General features: G+C 40.1%; 1 protein-coding gene across 4 annotated transcripts in view; it reads right to left on the bottom strand.

The window, feature by feature from the left end:
- LOC126356979 (helicase domino-like) overlaps nt 1-22,470 on the bottom strand; it is a 379,868-nt gene that overhangs the window by 100,748 nt on the left and 256,650 nt on the right. For all 4 annotated transcript variants that reach the window (XM_050007413.1, XM_050007415.1, XM_050007414.1 and 1 more), the window contains 2 exons: nt 12,875-13,253; nt 5,560-5,937 (listed from right to left, as the gene is read on the bottom strand). In XM_050007413.1, the coding sequence (XP_049863370.1) occupies nt 5,560-5,937; nt 12,875-13,253 (757 nt within the window). The remainder of the gene's footprint in view (nt 1-5,559; nt 5,938-12,874; nt 13,254-22,470) is intronic.

The following is a 22,470-nucleotide window of genomic DNA, read 5'->3' as shown; positions in this document are numbered from 1 at the left end:
AGCTGATTTTTATGACCTTGTGAAATAACACCTGTATCTCAAAACTAGTATATACTGCACATTCATTGTTTTGGCATAAAGGGGGTGATATGTGCTATGTGTGAAACTTTTGAGAGCTGTTCTAGCTTCAGTTACATTCATTTACAAAATTTAATTGTTTGCACAGATATTTACACATAAAACACCATGAAGCAGCTTCCTGGCAGGTTAAAACAGTGTGTTGACTAGGACTCAAACCTGCTCATGAAAGGCCCACTTCATGTTTGTGTCCCTGCCAACAGTTTCAATTGCCAGGAAGTTTCAAATCAGTGTACACTCTTCTGGAGAGTGAAAATCCATTCTGGAAACAATCCCCTAGTTGGTGGCTAATCCATGTTTCTGCAGTATCCTATCTTCCAGAAGTACTAGTCCCACAAGAGTACACAAGAAAACTTCTGTGAAGTTTATGCCACAAGTTTCATACTTCAATTACCTCTGAGGAGTTTACCTCTATAATTTGGCTGCAAGATCAGTATAAAGAAATGCCTGAATGGCTAAAACATTATTTTGTGAGTTTCTTAATCCAGAAACATTATTATGGTGAAGTGTATGCCTTGCTACACTCCTGGAAATTGAAATAAGAACACCGTGAATTCATTGTCCCAGGAAGGGGAAACTTTATTGACACATTCCTGGGGTCAGATACATCACATGATCACACTGACAGAACCACAGGCACATAGACACAGGCAACAGAGCATGCACAATGTCGGCACTAGTACAGTGTATATCCTCCTTTCGCAGCAATGCAGGCTGCTATTCTCCCATGGAGACGATCGTAGAGATGCTGGATGTAGTCCTGTGGAACGGCTTGCCATGCCATTTCCACCTGGCGCCTCAGTTGGACCAGCGTTCGTGCTGGACGTGCAGACCGCGTGAGACGACGCTTCATCCAGTCCCAAACATGCTCAATGGGGGACAGATCCGGAGATCTTGCTGGCCAGGGTAGTTGACTTACACCTTCTAGAGCACGTTGGGTGGCACGGGATACATGCGGACGTGCATTGTCCTGTTGGAACAGCAAGTTGCCTTGCCGGTCTAGGAATGGTAGAACGATGGGTTCGATGACGGTTTGGATGTACCGTGCACTATTCAGTGTCCCCTCGACGATCACCAGAGGTGTACGGCCAGTGTAGGAGATCGCTCCCCACACCATGATGCCGGGTGTTGGCCGTGTGCCTCGGTCGTAAGCAGTCCTGATTGTGGCGCTCACCTGCACGGCACCAAACACGCATACGACCATCATTGGCACCAAGGAAGCGACTCTCATCGCTGAAGACGACACGTCTCCATTCGTCCCTCCATTCACGCCTGTCGCGACACCACTGGAGGCGGGCTGCACGATGTTGGGGCGTGAGCGGAAGACGGCCTAACGGTGTGCGGGACCGTAGCCCAGCTTCATTGAGACGGTTGCGAATGGTCCTCGCCGATACCCCAGGAGCAACAGTGTCCCTAATTTGCTGGGAAGTGGCGGTGCGGTCCCCTACGGCACTGCGTAGGATCCTACGGTCTTGGCGTGCATCCGTGCGTCGCTGCGGTCCGGTCCCAGGTCGACGGGCACGTGCACCTTCCGCCGACCACTGGCGACAACATCGATGTACTGTGGAGACCTCATGCCCCATGTGTTGAGCAATTCGGCGGTACGTCCACCCGGCCTCACGCATGCCCACTATACGCCCTCGCTCAAAGTCCGTCAACTGCACATACGGTTCACGTCCACGCTGTCGCGGCATGCTACCAGTGTTAAAGACTGCGATGGAGCTCCGTATGCCACGGCAAACTGGCTGACACTGACGGCGGCGGTGCACAAATGCTGCGCAGCTACCGCCATTCGAAGGCCAACACCGCGGTTCCTGGTGTGTCCGCTGTGCCGTGCGTATGATCATTGCTTGTACAGCCCTCTCGCAGTGTCCGGAGCAAGTATGGTGGGTCTGACACACCGGTGTCAATGTGTTCTTTTTTCCATTTCCAGGAGTGTATTTTAGAAAGTTCAAATGCATTGGATTGTTTCATCATGTTTCTCTGCCTCTCAGTTTGCACTCTAAATGGAGCTGTAAGTACTCATGAACTGTTTCATTTCATTTGTAATACATTCTATAGTGTGGAAGAAAGTAGCTCATGAAGATAACTTCCATTTTTATTTCATTCATATCTGTGTTCTTAGGTCAAAATACTAGATGTTTACTATAAAATGTATCCTGGGTTTGTGAATATAGTTCTAGAGTGGCAACTGAACTTAGTAAGTTTTCATCAAATGTACCTTCCAGTTGTAACTAGCAATCTTGCACCATGTTTAGCTTGTTCTCCATAATCACATCATCATACATAAGCATTTTCTTGTGCATTTTATCTCTTTTGCTCTCTGGTGATAAGATCTCCTATATCCAGATCCTGTAAAATGACTATTTTTAATTGTGTTAATTTTATCTATTCATGCTTGTTTTAAATCCAAGTCTGTATTACTTTTGTAGAATATGGAAATGGGGGGAGGAGGGATGTTGTATTGGTAGAAGTATACAGTAGAGCCTTGTTTAACCAAATTTCAAGAGGCCTGAAAATAGCCCATTTAGTTTAATGAAGTTTGAATTAACTTTTTTTATATAAAAATATATCACTGTTGAGTTAACCTTTTCTCACATTATGGGTACCAACAAATGAGGGTACTGTATTTTCATGATCTGTAAGAAGAAATAAAAATAATTACAGTGTATATGTACAATATAGAAGTGAAACGTGGACGATAAACAGTTTGAACAAGAAGAGAATAGAAGCTTTCGAAATGTGGTGCTACAGAAGAATGCTGAAGATTAGATGGGTAGATCACATAACTAATGAGGATGTATTGAACAGAATTGGGGAGAAGAGGAGTTTGTGGCACAACTTGACTAGAAGAAGGGACCGGTTGGTAGGACATGTTCTGAGGCATCCAGGGATCACAAATTTGGCATTGGAGGGCAGTGTGCAGGGTAAAAATCGTAGAGGGAGACGAAGAGACGAATACACTAAGCAGATTAAGAAGGATGTGGGTTGCAGTAAGCACTGGGAGTTGAAGAAGCTAGCACAGGATAGAGTAGCTTGGAGAGCTGCATCAAACCCGTCTCAGGACTGAAGACAACAACAGCATATGTACAATAGCATTTCTGTCATTTGTTTAACTGAGGAAGTAGATAATGTCAAAAGCTTGTCATAATTTTTTAAACAATATAATTGCATACGTATTGTGGAACAATACTTTACTCACTGAATTAATGCAACATGTCACACAGGAAATGACGATCTTAAGAAATTATTTAATGTAGAGTTCTTTATGACACTAAATTTTAATCAGAACACATGTTTTAGTTTACAGAATTACTCTTTTACTTCTATATATTAATTTGAAAAAAAAAGCCATCATTAATTGGTGTTTGCTGGACTGTTAGTTGTAATGTAATGGCACACTCTTTCAACATACTACATTCAAAGCAGCCGCAAATGCCAAGGAGACATCAGAAGTGGCAGAAAATCTCTCGTGAAGAGCAACTTCAGTGTGTGTGTGTGTGTGTGTGGGAGGGGGGGGGGGGGGGGGGGCAGTTTTGAGCTTCATGTTCCTCCACAGAAGGCAACAGTAAAGCATTGTCATTCTCTTCTGCACCATCAACACAACTGATGACTGACTCTTCAGCAGCACAGATTTTGCAACCTGTCTGCTACATTCTTCTATATTGACAATACAAAACAGTACAACCAGGTGTAAGCCTGCGTAAAGGTTGCATCAGAATCCAAAGTTGTATCCACATTATGAGTGAGTTCAAATATTGGGTCACCAGTTTCATCTTCAGTTACTGTTAATACTGACAGTTACTGTTCATGCCTCCTTCAAACAGTTAGTTATGGTGTGTGTTATAACTTCATCCCAAGCAGCATATCTGTTACAGGTAGCTTGCAGTACATTCTAATTTGGAACTGTTTCTTATAGTTTGACTGCATTGGTGGAAGCTTTAAAGAATCAGCATGTGTAACTATGCTTCAACTTCTATGAGCAGAAGTTCCAGGTCACTGGACTTATGTGCTGAGCAATGGTGCAAAGTTAACAGAATATTTCTCTTCCTTGCAGCCATCTGTTATTGAAACTTCAAGAGCTGGCTACAGAATTGAGATTTGATCATCCAAACAGTATTGCTATTCCCTTATTGGTATGGCAAATTAAATGGGTTAACTTTCTAAGTCAATGTAGTTTTTTTGTATTTTCCAATCACTAATGGTTTCTGCTTCTCAGAACCATCTGAATTACAACACAAGACAACTGCCGGTTTCTCCTTGCTGCATTTTTCTCCATGATGTTTTTGTCTCTTGACATGTAGTGTTTTTTCAGGCATCAAGCTATACAAAATGCCTGTATTAAACAAGTCTCTTGGGTAACACAAATGACTGAAGTTCCCATGCCCACTCACTGGCATCTTCTTTGTTTACTCCATATGCTCCCTCAGACACTGATGGCACTGATGTTGTACCTCTTCTGAAAAAGTGATAGCCCTCGGGACACACAGACCCAGAAATTCGCGTTTGGTGAGCTATTTCATGAGTCTTTTCTTAAAGCATAGGATCAGACAATGGTGTCTGCTGTAAGTGCATTTCTCGGAAGCATTTAAGCAGTGAAAATCCTCCACTATCTCATCTTCAGCTGGGCTCATGTGCTCACTGTTGTCACTAAATGAACAGACTTTGGGATCTGAAAATGTTCTGCAACTCTTCTTTCAGTCTTCTCTCCACTATTGACCATATGTAAAATTTGCACTTTTCTTTTACCATTAGAGCATTATGAGCTCATTTCTGTTTTGGCGGCATATTGTGAATCAACAAGCAAAGGAAAGAAACACATATACTGTTCACAAACAGAGACACAGAGATCTCTGTGTTCGGTGTACTGGTCAGCTCCTCTCCTGCTCTACCCTTATGTCTTACACTGGGAAAGTGACATGTGAGAGCAAGCAAACGATTGGACTATTGTTGCAAATTTATAGTGCAGTACATTATTGAGAAAAACCAACATGAAATGCGTAACGGAAATACTGTAGTGCACAGCACTGCACATGAACACACTAACTCAGCTTAGATGAAGAATAAGATATGGATTATGTAATGTGGGGATCAAATTTTAGTTTATAGTACCAAAATTCAGTTTAAGCGGTAGATTTTTCGACATATTTCTAAAGGTGCCGAACAGCTAGTACGGGTCAACTGAGTTCTTGGTTTTATTTCGAAATAACGAGTACTGGTTCATAAACAGAAAATGTATCTCGTATGATCCAAACCTTGAAAACAAACACACAACTCCTACACTTTCAAATACCATATTACAATTTAAAAAAGATCTGTAGCTGTAAGCATCCTGTAACAAAACTAGTAGCTGTGCAGGACATCTTTGTACAGAGAAGAATATAACATGCATTAGTACACAAAATAATGTAATATTTTTGCAAATACATCCCATTCGATAAGTTTACATTCCGATAATCTGCACAGAGTTAGATGACATACCTGCGATACTGAAGCAGTGACTGTTCTCGCATTACGAATGGCGTTGACAACAGACGAAACAACAGTTGCTGCTGTGACAGACGTTACAGTTGTGACAACAATTGGCAGTGAAGATGAAGCTGACGGGGAACTACTCGTAGCTATAACGGGAGCTACAGCAGAACTGGAAATACCATTAACTGTGGACCCTGTAGCGGCAACTGCTGTGGGTAATGAGCTAGCTGCCGTTGCAGGAGGCACAGGCACTGTGCCTGCTACTGCTGCGGCAGCCTGTAGCTGCTGACGCAGCTGATGGACCAGTTGCTGCTGGTGCTGCTGCTGCTGTGACAGCTGCTGCTGTGCCCTCTGCTGCTGACGCCTTTGTTCTTCTTGCTGATCCTAAAGAAATTACGAGTGAAGCTTTTTTACTTACCTTCAAAATAATTTAGTATATAAATGCCGTGTGTAACCGTACACACAATATAAATGACACTTACATTGAGCTCTTATTCCACAATAATATGGGCTATATTAATGTAACTAGATATTATAAAATAATTAACAGTTATACATTACAGATAACCTAATATCCCATACACACTTTATAACTGACACAGATCAGAGGAAATAGTGAGAGTAACTCACACGAAGAAGCATTTTGGCATTTGAATGTAGGACTTCAGAAGACAAAAGACAGACATATTCTTTTCAGTGCATCCGTGACAAACTTATTTCAGAGTTCCACTGCACTTTCAACTGTCACAGAGATAATCAGTATCTGCATACAATCACTGCAAAAGGTGTTAGCACACAGTAAGTCAGTCAGTAGCAGGGGCTGAAAATAGTTGAATATAAAAAGAAAGCCACCCACTGTCATTAGGATTGTCACTGTGGTCTAGTTCCAGCTGCTTGTGTACAATGAAAGGATGTCTCTGCTTTTTTATTCTTAGGAAGGCATCTTCAATTATGACCTAATACATTGTAGATCCGTGTTCTATGACGTCATGTTGAATCTCACTGTTTCTTGGCCAGGCCATTCACTCTTATATTAACTTCTTCCACAAATTATTTATGCCTTCACATTCAAGAAGTCTGTATCATCTGAATTTTGTTTATTTGATGCTTGGATTTGGTAGTGTATCTTGTATTTTGCCATCCTTCTATATGAAAGATCTACTGATGATGTTTGGTTCGTGGGGCGCTCAACTGCGCGGTCATCAGCACCCGTGCAAAAGTCCCAATTTTTTCACAGTCCAATCCAACCACTGTCACGAATTATGATGATGATGAAATGAGGAGGACAATACAAACACCCAGTCCCCGAGCACAGAAAATCCCCAACCCGGCCGGGAATCAAACCCAGGACCCCGTGATCCAGAGGTAGCAATGCACAAGCTGCGGACAAAAGATCTACTGCCAATTACTTCTGAAAAAGGGTGTTTGTAAGCAAATAACACAGTTTCAAACAGGCTTGAGACCAAAACGTTTTGAATTTTTTACAGATATTATAACAGTAATTACAATAAATTAAATTCAAATATGGAATTATTCATTGTTTACTAGGCATTCAGTTTATGCTGTACTTTACTTCATTGTCAATTTATATCACCATATCATCTGTAATGACAAAAGTTTTAAAATGAAGGGCTGTTACTGTGACCCTTAACCCTTTTCATTTAATATCTCTTACAATTAGGAATAAAAATGTTACTGTGCTACCTTGCTGCGTTCCATATTTTCTTGAGCATTATGAATATCACTTATAGAACTGTACATATAGTATTTCAGTGTTATGAATTAACACGAGGCACATTTCTATTTTAAAGACACACCTATATTTTATACCTCTGATAAACTATCCCACATCTTCCCAATATAAATGGAAATAAAGATAAGATCTCTTGCTCCTATTGTTTATTCATTATAATTCTTACAGTGAATATCAAATCTGACAAAGCCGATTTCTTTTAAAATAGGGCAACTGTTTCTCAAATTAGTAGATGCAGTGTTTGCATCTTTTCCAAAATAAAGAGCACTATTAAACTTTGAGTCCAGTTTCTAGAGTTTTTTTTTCCCGTGCAGAATTTGTGACACTGTGAACAACTGCTTCAAATCCTTTCATTGCAGGTACATGGATCAAGTAAGCATTCACGTAATTTGTGGGTGTTGTCTTGAGTTCTTGCGCTAATTTTCTTTAGAGCATTTCTCACTTGTGTGAATGTCGGAATATGTTTTGAATATTTTCCTCTTTTTCGGTATCGTGCAGTTCATTCAAGCTATTTTCTTCACTATATGATTGTTTGAAGTAGAATCCCACCTCATTCCCAATCTTTTAAATGCCAATGTTATTTTTTTACCTTTCCTCATTGATCATCTTTTTTTACTTGTGAGAGACAAAATAAAAACTTCTCCTTCACTGTATTTACTGATGCAAAAATGTGTGTGTTTGATGTAAAATATTAGAAGTGATCAGTTGTGAAGCTAATACCCTTCATCATGGACCACTGTAACAACAAGTATGTAATTAAGGCATGGCAACCAAACATTTCTGTGCCTTACAATTATTAAAGTGCAAAAGAAAGGTTATCCAGACCTAAAGGAAAGATTCTAGTAGACAATTAATATTAAGTTCTTATTATAGTACTAAAGTGAAATGGAAGAAACATCTAAACCCATAAATTAAGGTCCCATATGATGGAATCAAAGTAACATACCACAATACCCAGCTAAGTAGTGGGTAATGTATTATTTTGAAACCTGCGAAATGTGCATGAATGTATGTAACCAACATTAGGCAAGTACCATAAATGTGACTAATGTATAAGCTGAGAAACAAATGCTTTACAAAGGAACACAACAGTCAAAGCCAAGAGTGGAAATCTCACTCACTTAACATACATGGATCAGTAGATGTTTAGAGTCCATTTTAGTTCGTGAATAGCTATTGTTAATAGTGTACCAATGTCTTTCCATGATATATATGTAGTGTGTTACGCTGTAACCATGGTAACTAAAACTTGGTTATTCATAAGTGATGTATCTGATTGCTTCTTGGTATATGTACAAGTCCTGGGTGATGAAGCATATTAACTTTGAAATCAATCATATTTAACATTTTTACATCAATATGTATGACAGAAGGAAAAGTCAGTTAGGTATTTTATTGGTTGAAGCTGCTTTTCATAGTCTTCAGTACTTAATATTCCAACTTTTGGCTGTATTTACTACTTGCTTCTTGTTTCAGGGCATCTCTTTGAGGTCCAAGTCTCTTTAAATTCTCCACTTATTACAAGAACTTACTTTATTGCTATATTTCCTTACACCATACTTCTACTCTACTGTCATCAATGTAGCTTCACTTCAACATGGCATTGATCCCAATGCTGTTACAACAGCCAGTTATACTCACAAAATGAGGAATGACTAATATTGACTTATTCAGTGATGGCGTGTCTTTTACAATGGAATTCTGTTAATAGGTAACTGTTAGTGAACTTGTAGTCAGAATCCTCTTCCTTGTTGCAGTTGTTTCTGTACTAATGCTGAGAATGTCTTGGGTGGAGCATACGTTGATATCACAACTGATAGTGCCAAAGGAGAGACTATTGTACTGTACTTTGTTAGGTTTCAAAGAGGCTAATCATTTTGGGTGAATTATTCAGTTCACTGTTTTAAGTTTTATGGCTTACAGGACAGGTTAGCCAACAATGTCATGGTATTTAGAAGCATCTACCATCTTCCACTAAAAGCACACTGTGCAAAGTGCCTGTATGTCTACAGAAAATGGAATTTTATTTCCCATCTTTAAGTTTTCAATGAAAACATTATTAAAAGTCGAGACATCAAGATAACTATGAGTTAAATAACAAAAATATGATTGTGGTTCTTTAGTTTCTCCCTGAGTATTTCATAACAAAACAATTTATGTGTCTGCTTCTGGTCTCTGATGTACAACTGGCACAATATAATTGCAATCCATTCTGTTGTTATCATCATCATCTTCAGGTGTGCACTTGTTGATGGCAACATTATCATTTGCTGTAATATTGTGCCCTTTAGAAGCCAACAACTAGCAGTGTACCCATAGACTATTCCACCACAATATGACTAAGTTATTGCTCAGATGAAGAACATAATATAATTTTAAGACCTCGTGAAAACTTCGTATTTTCTTTAAAATAGGAAACCCCCACTCTACATGGATACAACACAGAGTATTCACCCTTACACAGTTCCTACACAATATGACTGGAATGAGCACCTCTTCATAGCCAAACAGACAACTGTGAGCTAAAATTTTAAGTTATAAGATAAATTTTATAATAAAGATCAGCCTGAAATCAGGATGATGGTGGCTATGTTTTTCACTTGAATAAGAATATGGTCAGCATGGTCTTGTCCACCCATGGGTAAGAGGTCTGCTTGGATAAAGAAAAATGAGACAGCATCCAACAGTGCCTTATCTACACAACCACATTACTCCATTTTTAGTTTTTCAAATACAATTTATCCCATTCAGTACACCAGAGCTGTGATGACAGGATTGAGGTTGGCTTAAATCTGCCTGTGCTAAAGTTGAGCCTCATTATTTACAATCCACTGGATGTAGAGGCCAATCATGATCGCACTTCAATACAAAACGTCCTGTCACAATTTTGATACATTCTTTATGTTACAACTGTTTGCATAATTAAAGAAATAAATGTTATGAAAATTTCTGCAGAACATTTCCATGACACTGAGAAGACACATGAAGTGATGTTACATATTCTCTTCGGTTACTGCATACTACAAGGTGTGGCTATAAAATAATGGGACTGTTGTTGTCACAGAGTAATTCCACGTATGCCAAAGATGAATGACAAATGACTGTGGAGCCTTCTAGCCGAAAGTAGCATCTCTGGTATCTGTAGACAAATCAGTGTGGTTGTGGTCATAGTTTGTGGAAGAGCTTTTATTTTTTCTGCTGGAAATATGACAAGTGTAACAACAGAGTAACAAATTGTTGTGAAGTTTCTCTGAATCTTGCAAAAAATTGCCACTGAAACCTATCTGTTACTAAAAGACTTGTATGGCAAAGATTGTTTATCATGTACACAAGTTTCTGAGTGCTTCAAGCATTTCCGAGCTGACCAAAAATATGCCAAAGATGACTCACGCCTGGGACGCCCTTCAACATAAAAAACAGATGAAAAATTGAAAAAGTAGGTAACATGATTCAATGTGACCATTGGAAGAGTATTTGATCAACTGTTAAAACTATATGAATCGACAAAGAGCGCAAATTTTACATAACCATCTTAACAGGAGGAAAGTATGTGTGAAACTGGTGTCAAAAATTCTCACGATTGAACAAAAGGAAGTATGTGAAAATGGCTGTACTGATGCTCCGAGTACCATTGAAAATGACACTAATTTCTTGGAAAGAGTGATAACACAAGAAGAACCTTTTTTCCATTTATGATTCACAAAATGAGCACCATTCCATGCATTGGAAGGGCCCAATTTACCTGAGAGAGAAAAAAATCTCGAATGAGCAAATCAAGATTCAAAGTAACGATGATTCTTGGATTTGTGTATCTTCACTGCGTTCCTGAAGGTCAAACTATTAATCAACCTACCTTCAGGTTCTTACTCGATAAGAAAATAATAATAATAATAATAATAATAATAATAATAATAATAATAAAACACCTGAATTGTGAAATTACAAGTCATGGATTCTGTTAGAAGACAACATACCAGCTCATACCACATTGTCTGTTAAGAGGTTTCTAGTGAAGTACAGCATCCCAGTGTTGGACCACGTAGCTTATTTGTATGACCTAGTACAATATGACTTTTATCCTCCAAACTCTGCATTAAAAGAAGCATGATCAAGGAGCTCACAGAGGAATATTTCCAGCACTGTTTCCATCAATGGAAAATTCACATGGAGTGTTAGAGTATATTCAGGATGACAGTAATTTAATAAATATGTGCTTGCAATAAAATGTTTTACAGTGATAGTCATGTTATTTTGTAGCCACACCATGTATTTCAAGTTAGTCAAATGCTTCTTTTATCAAATGTATGGTAGTTTACCATAACAGTGAATTACATTTCTCAGTGTACTACACACTGCATGTACTAGTAAATATATTAAGAGCAATGTTGATAGATTCACTGATTTTATGTCAAACATTATTTATGTTGCACATGATACACAAACAGCAGTCAGTCCATTAAGCTAAGGTTTCCATGGATGGATAGCCTGGAAAAGTCCTCAGGTAGTTTTGTTGCAGCTTTCAGTAACTAAATAAGTGACATCTGTTAGTAAAAATGAAGCAAGAGTAACTTACTAAAAGTAATACAGGAATGACTCAGATGTAAGGCAGCTGCTGGCGTGATAGAAATGAGATAAACATGTAAGTCTGTGGAAAACCAAGAAGCAAGAAGAAGGGCAAGGCACCACCTTCAGCCCTAGCAGACGTCAACAACATCTGCTTTGTACAGGACATAAAGATGCTTTATAAAGACCGTTTAGAGCCCAAGTGACACCAGCTGCTACTTGGGGCACCAAGCTGAGAGGGGCGGCGCCAGTGGCTCCACAACTGTAAGATTGCTGTGCAGGGCTTATCACAGTGTACTTGGAGTGCTGCAAGATTTGTATACAGTGTGTATCAAGATTAGGAGCGAAAACTGACAGAGTGAAATTGGGTGAGGGAAAAACGAGGGGGAGGGCGGGGGGTGCCAAATTATGGAGGGGGAGGGAGGGGTGCCAAATTGTAAGTTGGTTTTGAGGAGAAATGTTCTCAACACTGGTTTTCCAAGGCACTGCAATTTACTCTTGAACAGAAAGTAATTATTATTGCAATTTTTACTTAAATACCTGCAAAATAGTTATTACTGTGGATATCTGTGGTTATATATGCAGACATCTGCATCTGTGCAGACCTCTACCAATGGACTGCATTTAAATGTAATGAGGGAAAGTCACATGTTCTGAAATGAATATAAATTCTATTTTAAAATCTTTAAGTACTTAAAAAGTTGCCAACTTTAATAACGTGTTTAAAAATCTAGCTTTTATATAAAATTTTAGATTTCTCACTTAAGACTAAAAACCCTATGGCGCACTGGCAATACATGCCAACTTCTCACACATAGACAAAGCATCTCAAAGAAAATCATAAATGATAGCTCATCTATTTAGCTTCATATTATGCTGCACCTCAAATATGTAGAAGATTTATGATACAGTTCAAACTAGCCAATATATGTTTCACAAATTCACTCTGAAGAATTCAAAAGCACAGGAGAAACAAAATATGACTGAGTAGGAAGGAGCCCATACCAACGTCTTTGTTTTGTCCCTGGCAATTCTTTCTAATCTTCTTGATGCTGCATCTCCAGGTGTTATCGGTTCATCGTAATCAATACCATTTTCTAAGAAGATAGGAGGAGGTCTCTGATTCTTCACACCAGGGGTAATCTGTGGCTTTTGAATTGGTTTCCTTTTACAGGCCATTTCTTTAATTACTTCAAATCTCTGAAGATATATGCTGGTGAATGAACTGTTGTTATCTTGCAAAAACAGTTGTGATGTTCTTAATGGCCTGCCTGCCTTCGTTTGTGGTGGAAGCTTATAAACACCTTTTGTCTTCTTCTGCTTTTTTGGATTTGTATCATAAAAAACTTTGCCTTCTTCTCTTGGTACTATAACTGTTTCATACCTGAAATAATAATTATGAATCAACTGTGCTAAAAATCGAGATGTTTCCTTCATGATATCATCTATTTGTTAGATGTACAGTGATAAAAATTTTCAGGATTTTAATAAAAATTTCCAATTCACAAGTATTTAATTTAATTTATACATACACACAAATTAAAGTATGAACTCTTGAAACATTGCAGAAAAAGTCCCTAAATAAAAGAACAAAAATGGATAGCCAAATGATTAGGTATTCTGTATAGAACACCTTGACATTTTGAGCAGTGAAGTTGATGGAATTCACTGAATTAATAATCTAATTCCTGGCTGATTTTAAAGATAAATATTCATTAGTTACATGAATTAAACAGCAGTTTTCCACTTGTCCAGTAACTATCGAAGATGGCAACATAGTCACATATCAAGTTTCTTATGGACTAACTGACACCAGTTTTGCGTTAGACAGAAAGTGGATCTATCTAGCCACTATGAACAGTACAAAGCCAGCAGACATCTGCACAGTAGTTACTAATATTTAACAAACACTGCTATACTTCAATTTCTCATACCTCGAGAAAATAAATTTCAGTTGCTACGCAGTATTGCAGTGACACTCACCACCCAATAGTGATACAGGTTTACCATCATGTGTTTTGCAAATCAAATGTGGATCAAATAATTCTACTTGAAAAACCAACAACTAACCTAATTCTATGTTACATTTATGGAGCAGTTCCTCTCTGCACTGCAGCTCACAAAAGCAGAATAATAATATTCAAGTTTATTTTTTGATGCATGAAGGGTTGTTCAGTAGGGCAAGGAACACGCCCAGAAGAAATTTTCCTTCCTTTTAAATCCAAAATTCTGGAAATACTTATAACGCACACAACGCGATGTCATGTCACAAAAAGGTCTTTGATACTTTTAACTGTCTTCACATTATTTACAAAAATATTTAACTACAAAAGAGGGGGATGTTCATCATTTCAGATCTTTACTGAAATACAGTAGTTATTAATGGACATTCAGTTCAATGTACAATTCTAGGGTTCTGTCATGCAATAAAATAAAGCTTTTAAGACAAACATATTATTATTTTGTCGATATAATCCAAATACTTAAATACAAATGGATTTTTTAATGCTACAGAAAACAGGTCACTGGTGTTACGAAGGCATGGAAAATATCTTGATGATTATATAGCACAACACATTTTTTGCCTCTGCATGAGAATAGGTGATGATGACTAATTTTCATACACTGAATTCAGATTTGTCTTTAGTTTTTCTCCATAAAATACAGTTTCTTTTGGGTATCGATTTTCCCCTATTATGGGAATAAGCTTCAGTTCACCTCAACAGGGAAACATTCTTTTCTATGTGTATTTTTATCTCTGCGTTTGTACATCTAGTGTTAGCTATCCCTAAACAGATGTCACAATTCTGTCTTTTGCTGCCACCTGGCAAGTTTGCATGAAATTTTGTAGAAAGAGTGTTGGTGATACACTGTACTGGCACTTAGTATTATACTGTGTGTCGCGCATATTACGATATATAGGTATACTCTATCAGAACATTATGTACAAAACGTCTTAGTCTGTGCTGGCGTAAGGTGGCACCAGCACTCCGAGCAACAAAGACGTTGTGATCGATAGTAGGCTCAAGCAACGCACCTATCAGGAGAGAGCCAAATAGAGACTCAGAAGCAAAGTGCTGCCAACGCCATCTTGACTGCTAGTATTTAGACTGCTGCTGTGGACCAGAGGGCCCAGTCAATCACCCAGTGAGTCAACAAGTAGAGTCATCAGTCACAGCCCATTGAGAGTCATAGTTGCAGTTAGCTCAGCCTATAGCTTGGAGTCAGTCAGTACCTAGCGACCAGGTGGTGTACATAGCAGGGCTTTTACTGCACCCCAGTAGTGAGGCTAACGTGGACTATCATGGAAGAACTTGTATCGCAACAACTAGCTTAAGTTAAGTAGCTTTTTTATTCTTATGAATAAAGAACCCTGTTAATATATGCGTGCAGTTGTGTTATAGAAAGAGGATACTGGCCACCAACCAATATCCTCTCCTTGCTTCCCATGGTACAAGCCTGCAGTGACAATGAGACGACAAAAAAACTGGCAACGAGTATAATTCAGTGCAGATTTTGCTTCCCTCTCTTGTGTTTTACCTTGTTGGGGTGTTCATTTTTCATTGCTAATCATCGTGTTTTTGCATGTATTCCTGGAAGGGAGCTGCAGAACTAATCAAATTTCTCTTTCCAGATGCTTTGCTTGCTGTTTCTGCTATAACATACTTGCATAAACCATGGCTCCCCGCCCCCTCTACCCCCTACCCCACGCCTCAGCTGCAGACAGCCAGTGTAATGGATCTAACACAAACTTTTCAGTTTCAGACTCAACAAACTGCTGCCCTACTAATTATGGTTCAACAACTACTGGCTGCACAAGGTGCATCAGCCGCCCAATAGACAGACGGAACAAGCCCAACAAGTGCCGCTGACCAGCATACCACCATTCCGGCAGTTTAATAACACAGAAGAAGGGTTCGAATACCTGACAAAGTTCCAAGCACACTGTCAAGTTAATTGTGTTGAAGGTATGGTAAAGCTACAATACTCTTTTTCGATTGCGGGGTCCCCATTGTTTAGGTTAGTACAAAAGCTATTCCCAACTGCGTCTCCCAACGAACTCAGTTATGACCAAGTAATCACTGAATTAACCAAATACTATGACCGGTAAGTTCAAGTAGCTGCAGCCAGATAACAGATGTACTGTCTGTGGTACATAGAATTAACAGGCATGACTAGGAAGTGTAAATTTATGTGTAATAGTGGCAAGTTTTACAGTGATTTAATGATTAGGGATGCAATAACATTCAGTGTACCAGGTAGTACAATATGGGAACAGAGCCTAAAGTACTCTGATCCACCACTTCCTCGAGTATTGCATATCTTTGAACAATATGATTTGAGTACCACAGCGGTCAGTATGTTTGACCAGACCCTGATTTGTCGGGTTGAGTCGCCTCTTGCTCACGACAACCCCAAGCAGCCACGACGACGAGTCTGTACATAGCCGCACCAACAGCCACACAGACATGTAAAAAGGCCTGTGAATTTAGTTAAGTCTTGCACTAGATATTTTGCTCGCCATAAAAGATAAGAAATGCTTTGAAACTTCCTGGCAGATTAAAACTGTGTGCCAGATGGAGACTTGAACTTGGGACCATTGGCTTTCAGAGGCAAGTGCCCTACTATCTGAGCTACCCAAGCACGGCTCATGTCCCATCCTCACAGCTTTATTTCTGCCAGTACCTCGTCTCCTACCTTCCAAACTTTACAGCAGCTCTCCTGAAAGAAAGGATATTGCAGAGGCATGGTTTAGCCACAGCCTGCGGGATGTTTCCAGAATGAGATTTTCACTCTGCAGCACACACTCTGCTGCAGAGTGAAAATCTCATTCTCAGAAATGCTTTGCTTAGTCACAGATGTTTAATGCATTTTGACCCTGCCGAGCCTGTAGTCTTGCAAGTCGACACATCTTCCATTGCACTGTGCTTTCGCACAGAATTGGTGCACACGGTGGCAGACCTATTGTTTATGCCTCAATGTTGCAAACTTAAACTCAGTGCAATTATTCTCAAATTGAAAAAGAAGCTCTCACTATCGTGAATGGAGTGACAAAATTCCGTCACTATTTGTATGGTCACGAGTTCTATTTCGTGACAGGTCACAAGCCTTTGCAGTCCTTGTTTCATCCATCAAAGTTGGTTCTTACAAGCACTGCTCAAAACTTGCAAAAATGGGCTTTGTTGCTTTTGCAGTATTAGTATGTAATTGTGTACAGACCTATGGCAAAGCTGCCAATGCAAACATACTATCTAGCCTTTGGATTGGCCCAGAATCTGATTTTGATGCATCTGTTGCAGCTTGCTATCAAATCAATGCACAATACTGTTCAATGAGTGGGGCCAAGACATTCAGATAAGTGATGAAGAAGAAGATGAAGACAAGTTATCATCTTCTTCTTCTGCATCACTTATTTGAACGTCTTAGCCTCATTCATTGAACAGTATCCAGAACTCAGTTGTGTGCCAATATTTAGTATGTCAGTAAAGCCTTTCAGTTCAACAGGGTGTGATTTTAGTTCAAAATCAGAGCGGACAATAGTGTGTGCTTATTCCCAAAGTATTGCAAAAGGATGTGTTGTGATTGCTCCACTAAGGACATTGGGGAAATGTTAGCACGAAACAATTAGTGCGACGACGAAACAATTAGTGTGACGGTACTGTACTTGGCAGGGTACGGATGCCCATATAGAACAGATGACGTCACAGTGTCGTGCAGATGTGGACAACCAATTCGCTCCACCACAGGCAATCTCAGCTTGGCCTAAGACTCAATCGCCGTAGCAACAAATGCACATTGACTTTGCAGGACAAGTTTTGAACACTCGTTTGCTCGTAATGGTAGACTCTTTTAGCAGGTTCTGATTCGCAGTGCCTATGAACTCTACAACATCACATAGCACCATTCAAGTGTTGTCCTCAATATTTTCCATAGACGATTTGCCAGAAGTAATTATTTTGGACAACAGACCACAGTTCACTTCAATTGCTTTTGAACAGTTTTGTGAAGTGGCATTCATCATCTAACAAGTGCTCCGTTTCGCCCTCAGTCCAACAGAGAAGCAGAACGTTTCACATGCACTTTCCTCCTGTCGCTCTCATCCACAAGCTGGACCATCGCCTGCAGAACTTCTGCATGGCCGCCACCACTGGATGCTACTACACTAGCTACACCCACCGCAGCATCCGACGCCGCCAACGCTCCACAAATATCGTTTTGTGCTGCGCAATCTTGTTCTTTTCAGGATTTATGGCAACTGTGGGTGCTGGGAAGGAGGTGTAATCCCGGAATGCATTGGCTCTTCTTTGTATTTGATTTCAGGTCCCGATGGTTTGCAGTGTCACTACCAGAACCAAATTCGTGCACATTATTTTCCCCTTGATTCTGCTGCTTTTCTTCCTCCAGACTCACAGCCTCACGCGACTGCACGGTCTTCGCAGCCACCCACTGGTGCCACCAGGGTACCCCTGGAGAAGCAGATGGACGATGCACCCTCACTCCTGCTGTCACCATTCACCACCCCATTGACCTGGACCCCCCCCCCCCCCTCCCCTCCCCCGTCGCTGTCACTACACCAGTACACGCGCCTTCAGGCCGCCCTGGACATGTGCCCCGGCAGCAGTTTTCCAGAGGATGTTGGTGTTGCTTTGCAAACCAGATGGTGGGGTACAGTTGGGAGTAAGCCGTCCTCCACAGCTATAGCTCCAGCTCCAGGCTCATTTCATTTCTACTTCCAGTGTCATACCTCCCTCCCCATAGTCGTTTGCAGCCTCACTACAAGACCATGGTGGAGCATTTCTGGGAGGGAGAAATGTGCTGGCGTAAGCTGGTGCCAGCATTCTGGGCAGCAAAGAGGTTGCGACAAGATCAACAGGGGGCACAAGCAATGTGCCTATCAGAAAAGAGGCCGGATACATATTCGCAAGCAATACGCTGCCAACGTCCTCTCAACTGCTAGTATTTATTTCGCCGCCACGGACCGTAGGGCCCAGTCAGTCATCCAGTGAGTCAACAAGTAGAGTCATCAGTCGCAGCCCAATGGAAGTCAGAGTTGGAGTTAGCTCAGCCTCTAGCTCAGAGTCATTCAGTACCTAGTGACCAGGTGGTGTACATAGCAGGAATTGTACTTCATCATCAGTGAGGCTAACGTGGATTTTTATGGAAGAGCTTGTACCACAACAACTAGCTCAAGTTGAATAGTTTTCTTATTTCTATGAATAAAGAACTCTGTTAATATATGTGTGCAGTTATGTTATAGAAAGAGGATACCAGACACCAAACGACATCCTCTCTTTGCTTCCCACGGTACAAGCCTACAGTGACGATATGACACAAAATAGACAATGTGTAAATAACCCCAATACGTTTTGATACATATCTGGAGAATATACAGTGAAAAGCCAGAGGCATAATTTTACTTAAGCAGTTAAGATGAGATACAAGTTGTATTTTGGCTGCAGTGTTGTGGACCAAGATAAGCCCTTGGCTCCTCACATTTGTTGTGACACGTGTGTAATGCAAATAGGATGATCATGCCACTGACAGCTATTTTTCCTCGATCAAAGTGTGGCACAAACATTATCGGTCTTCTTGCCACGTCAATTCAGGGTAAAACCTCAAGCTTTTGATGATCATCTTTGTCAGGAGCAACCGACTGTCTAAACTGCTGCTATGGTGGCTTTATATAGCCCACAGACAGCTACTGATTAGTCAGTAATTATGCAGTGTTCTTGCAGATGTGGTCGACATTTGTTTTGGTGGCGCCACTACACCCATTGTAGTATAAACATTGTGACAAATACCTTGCTTCAATACGCCACTAAGATTGTACCCGCTGTCACAGATGAAGCTGTTCTCGCACATTCTTATTTCTATAGTCTTGTGTTTGTTTGTGAGGCTGTGCTCAGAAACTGCAGATTTCTCCAGTTATCAATTTTCAATATGCTATTGATGTTCTGCACAGTCGTTGGAAATGTTATGGATGGACTGACCAAGGTAATTTCTTCTGCACCCACAAGTGGTATTATAAATTCCAGGATCGTGAGGCTGAGACTGTGCTCAAGAGGGTGTAGTATTTCCTTTATCTTGTATCTTGTCTTCCCCGGACTCCATCTATTTTGCTGGATGTTGTGCTGCAGAAAGGAAGGAATTCAATAGTTGCTCACCATTTAAACTTCAACATATTCATGTACTTCAACATTTTCACATTTCCTTTTCTTACAGAACGCTGACTTCATATCACATAACCCATAGGTCGTGTCATACAGCAGGATATCATCGAGAATCTTAGAGCACAAGCTCCTAGACCTCCTAGGCTGTACGGATTACCTAAAGTCACAAGGAAAGTATTCCACTGAAGCCAGTTGTTAGCACTATTGATTCTACTACCTACAGGCTGGCCAAATATGCACTTAAGCTTATGACTTTGATAGTTGACCATTATGAACATCACAACAAAAATTCATATGTTCGTTGAGAAAATTAAACAGATTATAGAGTTGGACCAAGTAATATTTTAGTCAGCCTGGATGTGGTCTCACTATTTAAAAAAGTTCCTGTATCGGACACATCAGAACTGTTGGCACTACATTTTCCCCATGAAACAATAAAGTTGTTTCGACATGTTATGAAGACCACCTGCTTCTTGCATGGCAGTACATTTTATTAAATGACAGATGGAATGGCTATAAGTTTCCCCTTGTCTCCAATAGTGGACAATTTTTCTACAGAACATTTTGAGGAATATGGTTAAATTTGGCTCCCCTTTGTCCATCTTCATTTTATTGTTACGTCAACGACACATTTTTGATCTGGCCACATGGCATAGGAGCTCTTGAAGCACTTCCATGAACATATGAACATTATGCACTCAAACATCCAGTTCACTGTCAAAACAGAGACAGTGGGAAAGCTGACGTTTCTGGTTCAATCAAAGTCATACGAGCAGCTTGGCCACTCAGTGTATCACAAGCAAAAGCATACTAATTTCTATCTTAGCATCTAAAGTACAAAGAGAGACTACCGGTAACGTGATACGTTGTCAGCATTCCCCAAGAAAAGGAAATGTGAAAATCTTGAAAGTTCACAAGATAAACCACTAATTGCAATCCTGCCTTTCTGTGGCACTACATCCCGCAAAATAGGTAGAGTCCTGGGTAGACTCTCTTTAAGATCTAGTTTCCGGCCTCTTAAGAAGATAAAGGTGATGCTACGCTCTGTTAAGGACATTCTTGGCATCTGGATCCCTGGGATTTATAAGCTCCCTTGTTATTATGGAAGCAGTTACATCAGTGAGTCCGCCCGTACAGTTTCCAACAGCTGAGCCAACAAAACGGCATGATACAAATCAAAGTCTGGAGAAATCTGCAATTGCTGTGCACAGCCTCACAAACAGATACAAAAATACTGTTTGGCTAAACAAAAGTTCTGTTGCACACTCCTACATTTGTGATTAAATAGGCTGTGGAAATAAGATTGTTTGAGAAGAATGTCACCCGTGGCAGCAGATACAATCTTAGCAGTGCATATAAGCAAGCTCTCCTTGCAGAGAAGACCCAGAGATATTCATTTCAATATTTACGACATAGGTGTACCATCTGTAACAGCACTGCATAATTACTGACCAATTAGAAGCTGTGTATGGGCTATATAAAGCCACCACAGTAACAGTTTAAACAGTCAGTTTAAAGCCACCACAGCAGCACTTTAAACAGTTAGTTGCTCCTGACTGAGACAATGTAGGTAATCATTGAAATCTGAAATTTTTATCCCAAACTGTTGCTGCAAAAGTCCAAGAATGTGTTATACAGTATAGAGATGCTGTTCAACAGCAGCAGCAACCAGCAAAGCACGGTTCAGATTTGGAGTGTTTGACTGCATAATCAACCACCTCAATGCATTACCCAGGGAATACTTAAAAACCTCCATAGGGACAAGTTAGCAAGCTCTATAGGGACTCGAATCTGTCACAGGCGCAATCTGAGTTTTTGGCTTCGCAACTGCAAGGTGTTAAAGTGACTTCATATAGAAGGTTCCACAGCGAGTCTCAAATGTCTTTCCCTACAAAAGCTTGTGTATTATAGTGACACCAATCATTAGTTCGGAGAACTGTGTTATGTCCACAATTCTGATGAATGGAGACTCTTCATTGATTCCTTCAAAACAAGTTCAAGGGAAGTCCCCCTCCATAATTTCAGTCAGATACAGTGGAACCACACTTAATGACCATTTCCCCTAATGCGCAATTCAAATAACAAGCAAAACAAATTGTGAAAAAGTGACTCCTTTAATGAGTGATGTTTTGCATAATGAGTGACAACGATTTAGTGTGACATTACCAGCCATTCATGCTTGGCAGGGGAAACATTCAGTAATATGAACACCTTTCCTTGTCCGGAAAGCACGTGAACAATGTCTTTAGTACGTACTTCAGTCTGGGTTCAGCGCTCATTCAGTCTGCGTTCAGCGCTCATTCAGTCTGCGTTCAGCGCTCATTCTGTTGACCTTTGTGGAGCATGTGATCACACATTTTTCTAAACTTGTGTTCACACAGTGTTTTTTGTGTGCAAATTTTAATAACCTTCTTAGAAATGTCCCCAAAG

This window comes from Schistocerca gregaria, chromosome 1 (assembly GCF_023897955.1).
Source record: "Schistocerca gregaria isolate iqSchGreg1 chromosome 1, iqSchGreg1.2, whole genome shotgun sequence".
Taxonomy (NCBI): domain Eukaryota; kingdom Metazoa; phylum Arthropoda; class Insecta; order Orthoptera; family Acrididae; genus Schistocerca; species Schistocerca gregaria.
The sequence above is the reverse complement of the archived record's forward strand: the minus strand, read 5'-3'. Positions and strand labels throughout refer to the sequence as shown.